Source organism: Vipera ursinii (assembly GCF_947247035.1).
Source record: "Vipera ursinii genome assembly, chromosome: 2".
Lineage (NCBI taxonomy): Eukaryota > Metazoa > Chordata > Lepidosauria > Squamata > Viperidae > Vipera > Vipera ursinii.
Genome location: NC_139513.1, coordinates 203,953,436 through 203,968,563, shown reverse-complemented (window position 1 = coordinate 203,968,563; position 15,128 = coordinate 203,953,436). Strand labels below are relative to the sequence as shown.

The window sequence follows — 15,128 nt, the reverse complement described above, 5'->3', positions numbered from 1 at the left end:
GTTTTGTCCCATTTTAAAACTTTTCTTGTCACAGCTGTTAAGTGAATCATTGCAGTTGGTAAGTTAGTAACCTGGCTGTTAAGTGAATCTGGCTTTCCCATTGATTTTTCTTGTGAGAAGGTCACAAAAGGTGATCACATGACCCTAGGACATTGCAATCATCATAAACATGAACCAAGCACCTGAATTTTGATCACATGCTCATCGGGATGCTGCAAAGGTCATAACTGTGAAAAAAGGTCATAAATCATGTTTTCTAGTGCCGTTGTAACATTGAATGGTCACTAAATGAACTGTTATAAGTCGAGGACTACCTGTACTGCCTAGATTAGGGGTAGGCAACCTTGGCTCTTTTATGACTCGTGGACTTCAACTCCCAGAATTCCTGAGCTAGTTATGGTGGCTCAGGAATTCTGGGAGTTGAAGTCCACGAGTCATAAGAGCCAAGGTTGCCTACCCTGCCCTAGATCAATGTTATATTGGCTCCAATTTCAAATGTATTTAAAGCACCTATAGATAACTGGCATGTATTCCAAATGGTACAGGTTGGGTATGTACAGTATGGCCACAGAAAGGCATTTTAAGGAAATAAAGGAATTCATCTCGAAATAGGAAACTTATCCACTAACTCATAATATCAATCCATCCATACAAACAGAATGGGAAATCCATATCCCGCTGATTGAGACATCTGGACATACCTCCTCACATGGTTGTCAAAGTGTGTTCATGCACAAAAAAAGTGTTGGGATGCAGAAAATGTTCTCAAAGTACGGATTACCCAGTACTTTGTATGCAGACTGTATCTGAACTAGGATCTATCCTTGCAAAGTAACTGCAGGATCATATAACTTATATAATACATCATTCCTTCCAAAGGACGCACACAAAGTAGAGCGTAACACCATTTTCAAAGTTTTTTTTATCCGAAAACTCCAGGAACCCTTTATGAAGTTTCTTTTGAAAAGCATTAAAACCAACTTTAGGGAATTCAAAAACATAAGAGAAGGAAGATTTTGCTGACCGCAGAACCCTACAGGAAGTCAATAAGAATTCACTATTATATTCCCCAAGGCAGGTTTCTAAATTCTTCTCCCTTCGGGCCAAACGTCAACTTTAACTAAAGAGATACGGCAAAGCGCTGCTGGAAGAGCTGTGTTTGCACAGTCCCTCTCAGCCTATGTACACATAACTTTACTGAAGCTGCAAATGTACAAGTGCAGCACCGTCAGCGCCAAGGCTATTTCTACATGACACAGCCGCAATCTGTGTGTGGCAGAGTGAAGACCATATTAAGAGTGTAGACCACAGGAGAATAGCCAATGCAGCTGTTTGCAAAAATGTGCACACTTCACACACCAATAGGTTTTCAACCATTTTTCTGTCTTATGCATATTTCAGCTGATAGAGAGGTTTATCCAATTATCCACAAGCACACAGCCCTTTGCGTCTTGTGCTGCCCACTGGATTGTTCTGGATTACAGACAGAACTATCCCAAGGACCCCTATATAAAAAGGACAACTATTTAAAGACACTTGAATGTTTTGAGGGGAAACAGCCCTTACAGGATCAACTTCCTCAATGACAAAGTGGATTTCAGGAGAGAAGAGAAAGCAGCTTGCTGTTTTCCACACTTCACTTCACATGGGAAACAGTGAAGTTCTAATTCGAACAATATGTAGTCTATTGGATTAAGTCAGGGGCCTTCAAACCTGGCCCTTTTATGACTTGTGGACTTCAATTCCCAGAATTCCTCAGCCAGCGTGCCTGGCTGAGGAATTCTGGGAGTTGAAGTCCACAAGTCATAAAAGGGCCAAGTCTGAAGACCCCTGGATTAAGTGTTCAAATTTTCGTAGGTATTTCTAGCAATATAGGTTACAGTTCCCTTCCTTACTCATTTCTACCATCTTGTCTCAAACTCTAAAACTGAGACTGCAATCCTGTTGTAGTCACTGATCTAGCAGTGAATCCAGTGATATCTTTCTGAGCTGATATTTATTGGGCTGTACAATAAAGCAAATATTTTTGTCTACTTTTCCACGACAAAGACTAGAAGCACGTTATATCTTAGTACTGCTAATAAGTGGGTGAGTTTGCAGTATTTAGTACAAAGAGATGCTTTTTCCCCCCCACTGTGTAAATAGGACATAAATATCAAGATATGGAAGCTTAAGTCACAATACAGAAATATAGGAAATGCAGGTCTACTGACATAAATTGTGTCAGCCCTTCAGGTGGTCCAGACAAGAAGCACCATCCATGAGCACCTACACTACCTTTATTTTAGGGTTAGAGTAATAGAATTTTGCAAGGGTGAAAATCTCTCTTTTTTACTCTCCTGAAGACTAGGGAGTCTCCCTTCTGACATGCTTTCTCCAGCCTAACCTGTCAACATCCAGCCCGAGAATCAAAATAAAACTCCAGGTTCATTCCGTCTCTGAAAATCTTACTGTTTATTGAATATACTGCATGGTAATGTTGAGGCAAAACTAACTCTGAGGTTCCAACACCAATTCTTAGACGTAAACAATAATTTTCCCAGCCAAACCCTCGACATCTAACTTAGTCCATATAAACAAGTTCATTCTGTTATGGAAACCGTCTGCTTCAAATCCACACCTGTACTGGTGTCCTTGAAAAACTCTAAGAGTCTTCAACTGAATCGTAGAAGTTTCGTTTCTCTGTTTAACTTCGGCCCACCCCCTCGCTTAATCTAAAGGCAAGTTGAAACACAGAGGCATGTAGCTACCAAAGCGTCATCCTTGACATATCCCTTCTTTGGACTCACTTACCAGAATGTTGTCTAGATTGCAGTTCTTCCTCCTGTCTCCCAAGGTCATTCCAACAGACCATCACAAATTGCCAGGATTAAATGAATAGCTGCTCAATTGGCAACAGAACAACCCTTAGCTCTCCAATGTAGCAACTTACTTAAAGCCGGTGTAAAATGAACAGTCTTTGCACTTGAATAACTTCTTCCCTCCATGTTTGTCACGATAATGACGCCGAATGCTCTGAATGTAACCCGAAGTGAATTCACAAAATTCACAGTTAAGGATGGCTTCAGCTTTCTGGTCTCCTCCAGAAAGCGGGACGGGGCTAATGTTGTTATTGTTCCTTGCCAAGGCTGCCGACTGATAGTGATTCAGTTGTTGCTGGACATCTGGAGGTTCTGAATAGGAAGAATCTGCAAGGGAAAGTGAAAACCTGTTTAGCATTAACATCAAAAAGGGGAGAGAAGGAAGGAGGACAAAGGAGGAACTGAGTTGTAATTTAACTGCAATGTTAGATCAACACTGCTCCGCTAATTATTATTATTTTTTATTTGGTTCTAGGAAAGTTGGTTCCTATAGGTTGATTTATTGTTTTAACCTAGTTGACAGTCAACATGATGATTTTATTGTATTCATTTGCTGCTTGGGCAGATTGGGTCCAAAAAAGGTGCTTAAACATACTTTTAAATGTAAAGTGCGGTATGTAGTATGAGGAGTAGCACACAGTGAATTTTATCAACTTCAACTCATGAGCCAGCTGTGTGGGTGTCCATCTTTATCCACATTATAATAAACAGAGTCGCCTATTTCAGGGTATTAAAAATGTTTTTGAAGAGGATCTGGAAACTACAATTAGGGCAAATCAAAAAGATGGAGCCTCTTTCAAGTTGAGCTTGACTCATGGTTATAGAGTGTTCTTGGCAGCAGTAAAAAAAAAAGCTTATCGTTGCCTTCTGTTGGGATGTTCTTTCAACTTTCCATCTAGTTTAAAGCCCTGGGATTTTCTAAGAATTCCACATGCTAACCAAGTCCAACCTGGCTTAGCTTCAAAACATAGATAAGATCAGCCAAGTGCTGCCACCTACTGAAATACTAAAGATTATTGCAGCCCCATTGTAATCTGGAACTGTTTATGCTAGTATTAACATTATTTGCTTCAAGTTTATTTTTGGGTTGAAAGTTGCTGGTTTTAGCCCAGATAATTCTACCAGGCACAGCGCAGAGTCCTTCGGGAATAGGGCGGTATAGAAAACTAAATAAATAAATAAAACATACAGAATACTGCCTCATTAACTTAGCTTTCAGGTAGAAATTAGAATTTTCTATAATGCGCCCCCCCCCATTTTTATTTACTTTAAAGCAAGTCTAGTTGCTACCAAAAGGAAGGTCCAAGTACACATAATATAATGCTTTTTTAAAGTATGCGCATGTACGTTTTCTTTTAGGGATACTGGATCTGGGCTGCAAAAAATGAGGATGGTCAATAGATAGAAGTCCAGCATTTTCTGTATCTTTCTTGCCGTTGAATGATAAGATCAAATCTGGCAGCCCAGATCTGGGTGCCCTGACTTTACAGGTAGTCCTTAACTTACAACCATTCATTTAGTGACCATCAGAAGCACTAACAAGGTGACTTACAACCGGTGCATGCATCACATTATCGAAACTTGGGCGCTTGGCAACAGGCATTTTATTTACAATGGTTGCAGCATCCTGGGGTCATGCGATTTCCATATGAAACTTCCCAGCTAACTTCTGATAAGCAAAGTCAATGGGGGAAGCTGCATTTGCTTAATAACTGCATAATTCACTTAACAGCTGCAGTGATTCACTTAACAACCGTGGCAAATAAAAGTCATAAAATTGTGTGCAGCTCCCTTAACAACTGCCTTGCTTAGCAATGAACATTCTGGTTCAAACTGGGGCTGTTAAGTTGAAGGTTTCCTGTATGAAATAATATGCAAGTATGGAAAATACTGTACGTAGATTAAAAACAAAGTAGCTTCCACCTGCAACAGGGAAAACATCTGTTTTATTCCAGATTCACTAAAGGGAATATCCCATCATGAAATGTATTTTTTCCAGATTTTACTCCAATGAGGAAGGGAAAAGGTCTATATGCAGTATCAGCAGGCAAGCTTTGTTTATAAAGTGTATGCTGTACATGGGAATACAGATATAATTAAAGTGGGAGGCTACAAGGGCTGATCAAAAATACATTATACTTCCAAAAAGAGAAAGATAAGAGATTTAGAAACTTCCTCCTTTAGAACTGTAAGGTGAACATCAAGTAATCATATTTAGTCAAATCAATATAACCACAAACAAAAAGGACTTTTAATTGAAGCAAACAAAAGTGGAAAAGAAAAGGAGGAATTATAAAATTACAATCTGAAGTAATGGGGAGATGTGTCTAACTGTTACAAGCTATAAGTTTATGATATTTAACCAATCTCTAAAATCACCAAAAGGGAAGAAACACTCTAAAGTGATTTGCATGACCATATTAAGGTCACCAATGAATAAAAAGCTTGTTAGTCCGCACTTCATTCATTCAGGGAATGAGTAATAAAGTATAGATGGATTGTAGCTTCTTTTCTTGGCTTGTCCTAAGAGAAATAACTTAGAATCTGTTTGAACAAACCACATTATTTGCTTGATGGGAAAACAGTTAAGCATAATTACAACATTGTTTAATTCATTAAGGTAGACTTGTGCCAACTGGCACTATCTAATTCTTGATAAGAAATGTTTCTCGATTAACTACTGTTACAGAAAGAATAACAGAAGGACAAAACAATATGGAGGAGAAAAAGAAATAACAATGGTTGAATGGGACCTTTCTCAGCTTCTAACCATTCAAATATACGTGGTAGGGGTAGCCAACCTTGGCTCTTTTATGACTTGTGAACTTCAATACCCAGAATTCCTGAACCAGCCATGCTGGCTCAGGAATTTTGGGAGTTGAAGTCCACAAATCATAAAAGAGCCAAGGTTGCCTACCCCTGGGTATAGGGTTTCAGATGGACATTCCATAATGAAGTCTTTCAGGTGTTCTTCGGATAGCTCCCTCTGCTCATAAGCACTATGAAAATAGCTCTGGATGCTATTAAGTAGTTGATCTTTGCTCAACTAGATCATAACAATACAATTAATTCTACAGCACCATAAAGCACACCTCGGTATTTGGGACATGAATCGTATCCTTTTGAAAGTTTTAGGTCACACTTCTTAAGTCTTTGTAATACAAGGGGGTATAAATTAAATGGCATCCACACAAGCAAGACTCAGGTCCTTAAGCTAAATTCTCTCATTTATTTATTGTGCGAGTATAGGGCAAAGCAAGGTCACAGAGATTTTAATGAGCCTTAAGTCCAAATCACAGTTTAACACGTTGCTTTCTTCCCTTGAGTCTAGTTGTCTCATTTAAGCTTCTTCCCTTAAAATGAAGACAAAGAAAATTAAATTGCCACAATTTAATCCTGGAATTAATAGAGTGATATATGATATGTAAAACTGCTATAGAATGTAAAACAGTTTCCATTTCCAGATAAAAAGGGAATACAGGTAGCCTCTGACTTCTAAGCATTTGTTTAGCGACCGTTCAAAGTTACAGTGGCGCTGGAAAAAAAAAGTAACTTATGACTGGTCTTTGCACGTATGACTGTCACAGTATCTCCACAGCCACATGATCAAAATTTGGATGCTTAGCAACTGGTATTTAACGATGGATGCACCATTCTTGGGGGGGGGGGGGTCACATGATCACCGGCTTCCAACAAGAAAAGTTAATGTGGGAAGCCAAATTTGCTTATTGACTGTGTGAGTCACTTGCAGTGATTTGCTTAATAACCATGGCAAAAAAATTTTTTTTGTCAATTCAGATGTGACTCACTTAATGACTGCTTTGCTTAATAACAGAAATTCTAGTCCCAATTATGGTTGTAAGCCAAGATTACCTACAGTAAAAATGGAAATTTCTACCGATAACACAAAGGCATGCATCTTATATTCAGTAGGGATTTAATAGTATACAACTCAATATTTGGCTGTATCCCTCCTCGTTCCCTCCTCAGAAATCTGCAAATAACATCAGTTTTAAACCAGTTTGTGTTTTTAGCTAAAGTTTTACAGCTTCCTCCCGAAATTTTGCTCTGCTCTTGTACAGCGCTTCCTTCACCTTTTGCTAATTTTTAAGGAAACATTTAATCAGAATATGTAAAATCCCTGCTTAGAAGGGAGAGTTTATAAATCTAAGAACTCAGAATAGAACAAATTGCCATTGGCCTTGTTATGAATCTGAGAGTAAAGGTACCTTCCAAATTATTATTATTACTATTACTATTATTATTATTATTATTCATCGCACAGTCATCCAGATGTTCAGACTGGATTTGGCATTTTTGTCTACCTATTAAGTCCTTACCAAGGACCTGGGGTAGGCAGATGTGGATGTTTGATGGTATTATAGATATCGTCGCAGGATGGAAGCAGTTCCTAGTAAGGCTGCCTTTTGCAATTGACTAATGGCGAATTTGTCAATGCCAATGCTGTTCAAGTGGTGCTCCAGTTGTTTTGGGATTGCACCCAAGGCGCCTATTACTATTGGTACTACCCTTGCTTGCCTTTGCCACAGTCTTTCTATTTCTATTTGTAGGTCTTATTATTATTATTATTATTATTATTATTATTATTATTATTATTATTATTATTATTATTATTATTCTGCTGTTTCCAGGCATCACCACCATCACTACTACTACTACTAAAGAGTCAGCCTGTGTTTGTAGTGTTTGTAGTTATCCTATATGAGCTAGAGAGTGATAGATTTTAGAGTTTATGGTTGTTAGCATATGGATGTTTATGATTGTTTTTTTTTGTTTTTATACCTTGTACTTAGCTCTGGGAAGTCGGGGGGGGGTAGGGGGGTAGGGGTAGGGAGGGATGGGTACGGGAGGGGGAGGGGGGATTGTTAAAGATAAAATGTATGTTAAAACTTTTCAATAAAAAAAAAAGTCAGCCTATTGCCCCCAACAATCTGGGCCCTCATTTTATAGATCTCAGAAGGATGGAAGGCTGAGTCTACCTAGAGCTGGCCAGGATCAAACTCCTAGCTATGGGCAGTTAGCTGCAATACTGCATTCCAACCACTACACGCACACGCGCGCGCGCGCGCACACACACACACACACACAAAAACACACACCAAATGTCTTTCTCAGAAAAATCTGGGAAAGTAGCATTACTAGCACCATTCAATGCAGTTGTGAATTACGCACATGGCTGCAACTGTTGAAAGCAACTGCACTTTTCCTGGAATCATGAAGCAGGTGCAAGTCACATGATATTCTAGGAAGATATGGCTGCTTTAAACAGTTACAAACAATTGCTACGTTTACACTCCTCCAACCACCCAATTATCTTTTCAAATTATCTCTGTCCTGTCCTAAGGTCTACTTCAATGCCTTTAGGAAGAGACAAAATTATTTTATCTAACTAATCTACTTAACGCCTGCAGCTGTCAATGTTCTTTCAGTTCTGGAGGATTTTCAATTCTTTACTGTTTCTTTTAAATCTCATATATGCTCATGCTTTGTATGTTGTTGCTATTTAGGTGTTTATAGTCAGATTTCAAGTATCATTTCGAGGTCTAGTACTACACTGCAACATGGGCCTCTTTTTACATATGCACAATAGCATATGCATTTTATGAGTCATGAAAGAACCATTTATATTTTAATTTGGAACGGCATTTTCTACATTCCTGAAATTACACCACAGCCCACACTAAAGCATTTCTAACCATCCATAAGGCACCTCACGTCATTTTGCTCTCAAGCGATGAACCTTATCTCCAAGAGTACTTAAGTAAAGATCCTGGACCAACAACTCTCTTTTTAAAACTCACAAGTGCTTGCTCTGCTCTGAAACAGGAGCGAAGATGTATGAAAACAGGTTTCTGTTTAGTATCTTCATATGCGAACTGCAGATTAGTCTCAAAAGACTTCAGGCTGGGCCAAGCCTCCTTGAAACCCTTCCCCTTGTAGCTCCTTAAAGCTTCTCCAAATTAATTTAAGACCAATAAATACTGTACTTGTATTTTCTAGGAAAGAATGAAAGTAAAACACCCTTCTGAATAAAATATAAGAATGGGTCGTAACAGTGAACTAGTAGTATCATTAATCAGGCGAAGTATATTGTCAGAGAAAAAGATAGCAGATACAACTCCAAATAGCAAAAAAAAAAAAAAAGCTTTAAAGCACATTCAGAAAGATTTGTCTCCTTTCCTTTCTATTTTTCCTAAAATTGCCCTCCAGGCTAAGGCAGGCAAGAATAACCAGTGAATGCCAGGATTCGGTAGAGAGTTAAAATCCAGGCTTCCAGAATTGAAGCGCACCATTCATTATGATGCTCATCTGCCTTCTCAACATGTTATTGGGGTCTTGGATATGGTAACCAAAAGGCCAGTCATGGGAGAAGCCAAAGAGATTACGGAATGGAGCCAAGGGTTCGGCTGAATTATGGCATCAAAACAGCCCTCTGCTCAGGAATCCCACGAGCGGTGATCCCAGCACTTTTGGAGAGCGCGCCAGAAAATTCTTGCTCTGCTAATATAGTCTATAATTAGTAAGCCACACTGATGCCTACACTTTGGTGTCAGGCCTCCAAAAATGTATGTTTAACAGACTTTGCTAGGGCAGGATAAGGTAACTTAAACGATTCCTCCCCCCGCCCCTAAAAAAGTGCCATTTTAATAATACATACCATGGATTAGAGCAGGGATCCCCAACCCCCAGTCCATGGACCAGTAGTGGGCCGTGGTACGCAGGCAGCACACAAAATCACACACCCTACGGTCCACAGATAAAACTCTCTTCACAGAACTGGTCCCTGATGCCCAAAAGGTTGGGGACCGCTGGATATAAATGGAATTAAAATAAATAAAAAAATAAAAATTAGAGCAAGGCTTTTCAACCAGTGGTACGGGTACCACCTGTGGTACATTGGCACCTGGCAGGTGGTACGCGACCATCCTAGAAAAGTGGTAGCGGGGCAGGGGAATGAGCTGAACCGGTGGTAGCACCACACAAGCCTGAGCGACAGATGGCTGGAGCTGCAGGGCTGTCAGGGCTGAGCGAAAGCACCAGGATCAGCGCTTCTTCGGGGCTGTCAGGCTCTGTGGAAGCACCAGGATCAGTGCCAGGCTCCAGCTGGCAACTGATTCATATTTATGATGGTCACTGTATTCCAGGGTCATGTGAAGTGACCAAAACCTGCTGCAACCACCCAGCAGACAGGGGGGAATAAAAACCAAACACCCCACCCCACCCCCGCTGCCAATTCTCAACAGAAATGCTCACAACAATGAAAACCTCGGACAGGAGGAAGAGTGCTGCCGGGCAGGCAGGCAGGCAGGTGTCTTGCTCGGCTGTGGCTTGGGGGGAACTTTTTTCAGTGCCATTGTAACTTCAAACAGTCACTAAGCGAACTGTTGTAAGTCAAGGACTACCTGTAGTTCATCATTTTTTTCTCTTTTTTTGGTCACGTTTTTGACACCTTGCTAGGTGACTCGTGGTACTTGGATGTTGCCATATCCTAAAAGTGGTACAATGGGTGAAAAGGTTGAAAAGCCCTGGATTAGAGGATTGGGGAGGAGGGATTAATTCATAACAACAGGACAATCTAAAAAAGGCGAGGTCTAAGGTGGCCCGGAGAAAATAGGCTTTGCTGATCACAACTTTATTTCCATCTTTTGACTAGAGGTTACACATCCAGAGTGGCAGTCCTCCACCTTCCTTCTTTTTCCTAAAACAAGCATGACAGGGGACATTTGGTTGCTCAAGGTTCTCAAATCCATGGCGCAGCTCTGATACATCGTGGCCAAATGCCCCCCGTGGTGGGTCTGTTTTTCCAACCTCCAGAAATAAAGAGAGCCAAAGCCGACACACGCCAGAAAGCTCCTCCGATACAAAAATGGAAAGCACAAAGTTTGATCACACACACACACACACACACACCCACCCACGCCGTTATGTCATCCCAAAATCTGAGTAAGAAGTGAAGTCCAAGAATGAAGAGAAGCGCACACAAGTGTATCGAATAGAAAAGGCTGCACTTCCGATCGGTGAGGAGAGAGAAAAGGTGACCATGCGAGCATTTAAATTTCTTTTTCTACATTCTGCTGGAAGGAGTGTGGAGTCTTTAGAAGGTTTGCTGGACCAGCTGAAGAGTGCGTTAGGACAAACAGACACATTCTCCATAGTGAGCTGCCGGCTCAGTTCCATTCATAGATAGCCGTAACACACTACACCTGTTCAGGAGAAGCAGCCATATGCAAAGTGCAGGGAGGGAGTAAGAATCAGCAAGCCAAACAAAATTTAAAAATGTCGAGACAAATGAAAGGACAAATAGTCAGAACTAATTTACAGGAATACCGTTCACTGTATATTTTTTTCTATCCTTGCTTCCACCACCCCAATCATATGCTGCTTCGTACGTTACCCTTTTGTTTTTAAATCATCACACCTTATTCTCTCTTGGGATCCCATAAACTCTGCCCAATCACAAATTTGGGGGGGGGGGCTTTCCCTTCTTGTCGACCCATTCACAATTTGTGAATACACATCCATTCTCTCTACACGAGCAATCTGTCTCTTCATACTGCTCCTCTTGTACATTATTACTCACTTTTGCCTTTATTCCATTCACTTTTGACCTTATCTCTTCTTCTTTTATTATGCATGCTTATTAAGCACTCCATAACCCTGCATTCGTGTTCGCTACTTTTAACAAATATTCACTCCTGGCAAAAGGACACATACTACTCGGTATCTTTCTACCCGTGTTTATACATCTTAATTTTTGTTCCATTTGTTTTTTTAATCTTTATTACTCATTGTTCCAAGGGACACAATAATAATATCGAGGTCTGAAAATCAAAGCAGAAACATAAACCAGCCACAATGGTCCTAATGGTTATTGGCACACTGGATGTCATATCAAATAATCTTGGACAACACCCCCCACTTCTCAATTACAAAAGGTCACACTGCTTGGATTCACACATATGCTATGCCGATACTTTACGACGTCCCAAGTTGTTGGGAATAACTCAATGCATGTGAAAGCCAACATCAGCTAAAGAGTTAACTGTTGTTTCACTGTTGTGTACATAATAATAACAGCAATGAACACCATAAACATTGACAAAATCACCATCAGTCAATTGCAAAAGGTAGCTTTATCTGGAACTGTTTGCATCCTGTGACCATACTTTAACACAGACTCATAATAACATCTGTCTATTGGGACAGTCCTTGGGAAAACCTTGATAGGTGGATCAAAATGCCAAATCCAGTCTAAATATTAGGCTGACTCTGTGACGAACCATAATGTGCTGCCTGACTTCTGACAATTCTAGGTGCCATATAAATTATTTTTATAGTACTATATTGTATTATTATATATATATTATTAAATATTATTAAATATTAAGGTCCGAGAAGAGTGGTGGCCTAGTGGTGAAGCTGCTCGCCTTCCACTCGGAAGGTCAAGAGCTCAATCCTAGCTAGTGGCAGATATTTCTCTCTCCTAGGGTGCAAAGAAAAAAAAATCTGCTCTGAACTCTGTGTGTGGCGTCAGGAAGGGCATCCAGCCAGTAAATGCTCAGCTCCATTCAGTCACCCCCAACTCTATCCCGAATTAAGGGATTACCGGGTTGTAAAAAGGGAATATTATTACATGTTAAGGAGCTGGCTTAGAAACCAGGAGACTTGAGTTTCAGTCCCATCTTAGGCATGGCAAGCCAGCTGAATGACCTTGGGTTTGTCACTCTCTCTCAGCCCAACCCACCTCAAAGGGAGAAAACAGGAGGAGGAAGAAGTAGTAAGTATTTTCTCCTTCTTGAATTACTGATAAAAGTAACAAAGGTGGGATAAGCAATAATATGTTGCTCACAGATTGCAATTTGGATACATAAAACATACTGACAGACACTCAGGATGTTGGCTCAATCCATCTGTTAAGAAAAAATAGAGGAATTAAGTATCTATACTTTTACTGGAAACTCTAGGATTTACCATATGAGAAGCAAAGATGATATACTATTGCAGTACAATATGCTGTTAACATTTCCTCTGCAGAAGCAGATGACAGCCAACAATTTGTGGTTACTTTGGCTCACATTTAGCATCAAAACATTCCCCATAATAAGCTATCATAAATTTCCTTCTTTCTTTTAATATACTTCAGTTAAACATATAAAATTGCAGTAAGTCTAGGTGCTAATCGATAGGGAACTAGGGTCTTGTATGTAGTTCAACAGACAATTTAAGAAGAGTTCTTATTGTAAACAGGCGGCTTCTTATAAGTATAGTGTCAAAAAGTAGTAATTTGGGCAAATTCTCAGTCATTAAGCGAATTCAGCTTTCCTAATCGCATTTTTGGTCGGGCTTTTTTTTTTGCCAGGACATTGCAAATCACAATCATGTGACCGCAGGATGCTACAACCCGATGTAAAAGTGTGCCTGTTGCCAAAGCACCTGAACTGTGATCATGTGACTATAGGGGGAGCAGTACGATGACCATTAAGTGTGAATTTCGGTCATGACTTTTTCAGAGGAAGTTGTTATAATTTTGAACTGCCATTAAACAAAGGGTTGTAAGTCAAGGACTACTTGTACTATAGTAGACCAGTGGTCCCCAGCCTTTCCTGCTTGGTGGCCCAGCGGGGTGAGAGGGAATGTTTCCATCTTACGTACCTGCTCGCTGCTCGTGCAAATGGAGCTGTGCGTATGTATGCACACTGATCACATGGCCTAATTCCAAATGGGCTGCAGTCCACTTGCGGGCTGTGGCCCGGGGGTTGGGGACCCCCGTAACAGACTACCGACTACTGCTGATAACAATGCCAGGGTCCTCTCTGCTTTTGTGGCGTGCGAAGTGGCACTCAGCAAAATGGCCAAGGAGGAGTTAGGGCATTCATGGGAGCTTCTTCTTAAACATGGGGGAATGTTCAGAATCTTTTGTCGAGTGTTTGCTTGCTAGAACTGAACATGGTGCTGTGGTGAACGGCAAGGTGATATGGACGGTGATGCCAAGGATGGATAATCTGCTCACAATAGGCAGGTTGCATCCAAAATGGTTAAGGAACTAAGACCGGCAATATGTAAATTGCAGCTTAACACCACGTAAGGGGTACTAGAAACTTGAGAAGAACTTGAGGGAGGGCATATGGCATTAACCGCTTTTGCCTCTCTCAGTTAATTTGGTTCCAAACAAGTAGATGGGAAAACGAGAGGAACAAAGTATTTTATACAACCAAGTAAAGCCTCACTCTTCCCCACCAGCTCTCTGTGGCTCTCTTGTGACAGCAGATTCTTTAGAATGACCCACTCTCTTCCTGAGCAAATGCTACATTACTTCCAGGACATTTTAGTGGCAACTGCCTGAGTTCATAAAGGCACCACTGTTGCTTTTCTCCTTTGGTGCTACAAGAACAGGTTTTCTTACCTCTAACTGTGATTCTTCTTCTACAGCAAAGACTTTTGGAAGGAAGCCTGGCCCTCTGCACATGCATCAAGATGGGGTTCCAACATTCCCCCCAGCTCCCCAAGACTGATGAGTAAGCATCTGAAGAAAGGAACATAGGGGAGGAGTTGTGAATGCACAGATGACCACTTGAAGAACGAAAGTTCTTCATTATAGTTTCTGGGCATCACACAAAGGGGAGAGTCGTCAGCTTAACTCCAGGAACTAGGCAACTGCTTCTCTAGTTGAGAAGAATGACAAGACAACCTTTCCAAAACCCACCACAGTTTTCTGTTCACTCAAACAAACAGCTGCTTATCAAAGGCCTATAGGTAGTCCTCGACTTACAGTCACAATTCGGACCAGAATTTCTGTTGTAATTCGTTGTGATTGTAAGTTGAGTCCTCACATAAAATAATAAGAGTGTGATTAATCTGATCTCATTTGATTCTTTGTGAAAACTTGGCAAATATATATATATAATTAAAACTATGGCCCCTTTTTATGATTTGTGGACTTCAACTCCCACAATTCCCGAGCCAGCACTTTAACATATAATAATATTTCATTTTTACGACCCTGTAATTCCTTAATTTGGGGTTGAGTCAGGGTGACTGGATGGAGGTGAGCATTTACTGGCTGGATGCCCTTCCTGATGCCACACAGAGAGTTTGCAGCAGATATTTTTCCTTTGCATCCTAGGAGAGAGAAACATCTGCTGCTACGTAGGATTGAGCTCTTGACCTTCTGAGTGGAAGGTGAGCATCTTCACCACTAGGCCACCACTCCGCTCGACCTTAATATGTAATAATACATAAAATATA

At 40.5% G+C, this 15,128-nt stretch overlaps 1 protein-coding gene across 11 annotated transcripts in view; it reads right to left on the bottom strand.

The window, feature by feature from the left end:
* ZNF462 (zinc finger protein 462) overlaps window positions 1-15,128 on the bottom strand; it is a 176,447-nt gene that overhangs the window by 27,091 nt on the left and 134,228 nt on the right. For 5 of the 11 annotated variants that reach the window (XM_083352498.1, XM_083352505.1, XM_083352501.1 and 2 more), the window contains 2 exons: window positions 14,287-14,406; window positions 2,933-3,188 (listed from right to left, as the gene is read on the bottom strand). In XM_083352498.1, coding sequence (XP_083208624.1) covers window positions 2,933-3,188; window positions 14,287-14,406 — 376 coding nt within the window. Of the gene's footprint in view, window positions 1-2,932; window positions 3,189-12,732; window positions 12,794-14,286; window positions 14,407-15,128 lie in introns of those variants that run through there. The other 6 variants (XM_083352502.1, XM_083352507.1, XM_083352503.1 and 3 more) reach the window with 3 other exon arrangements.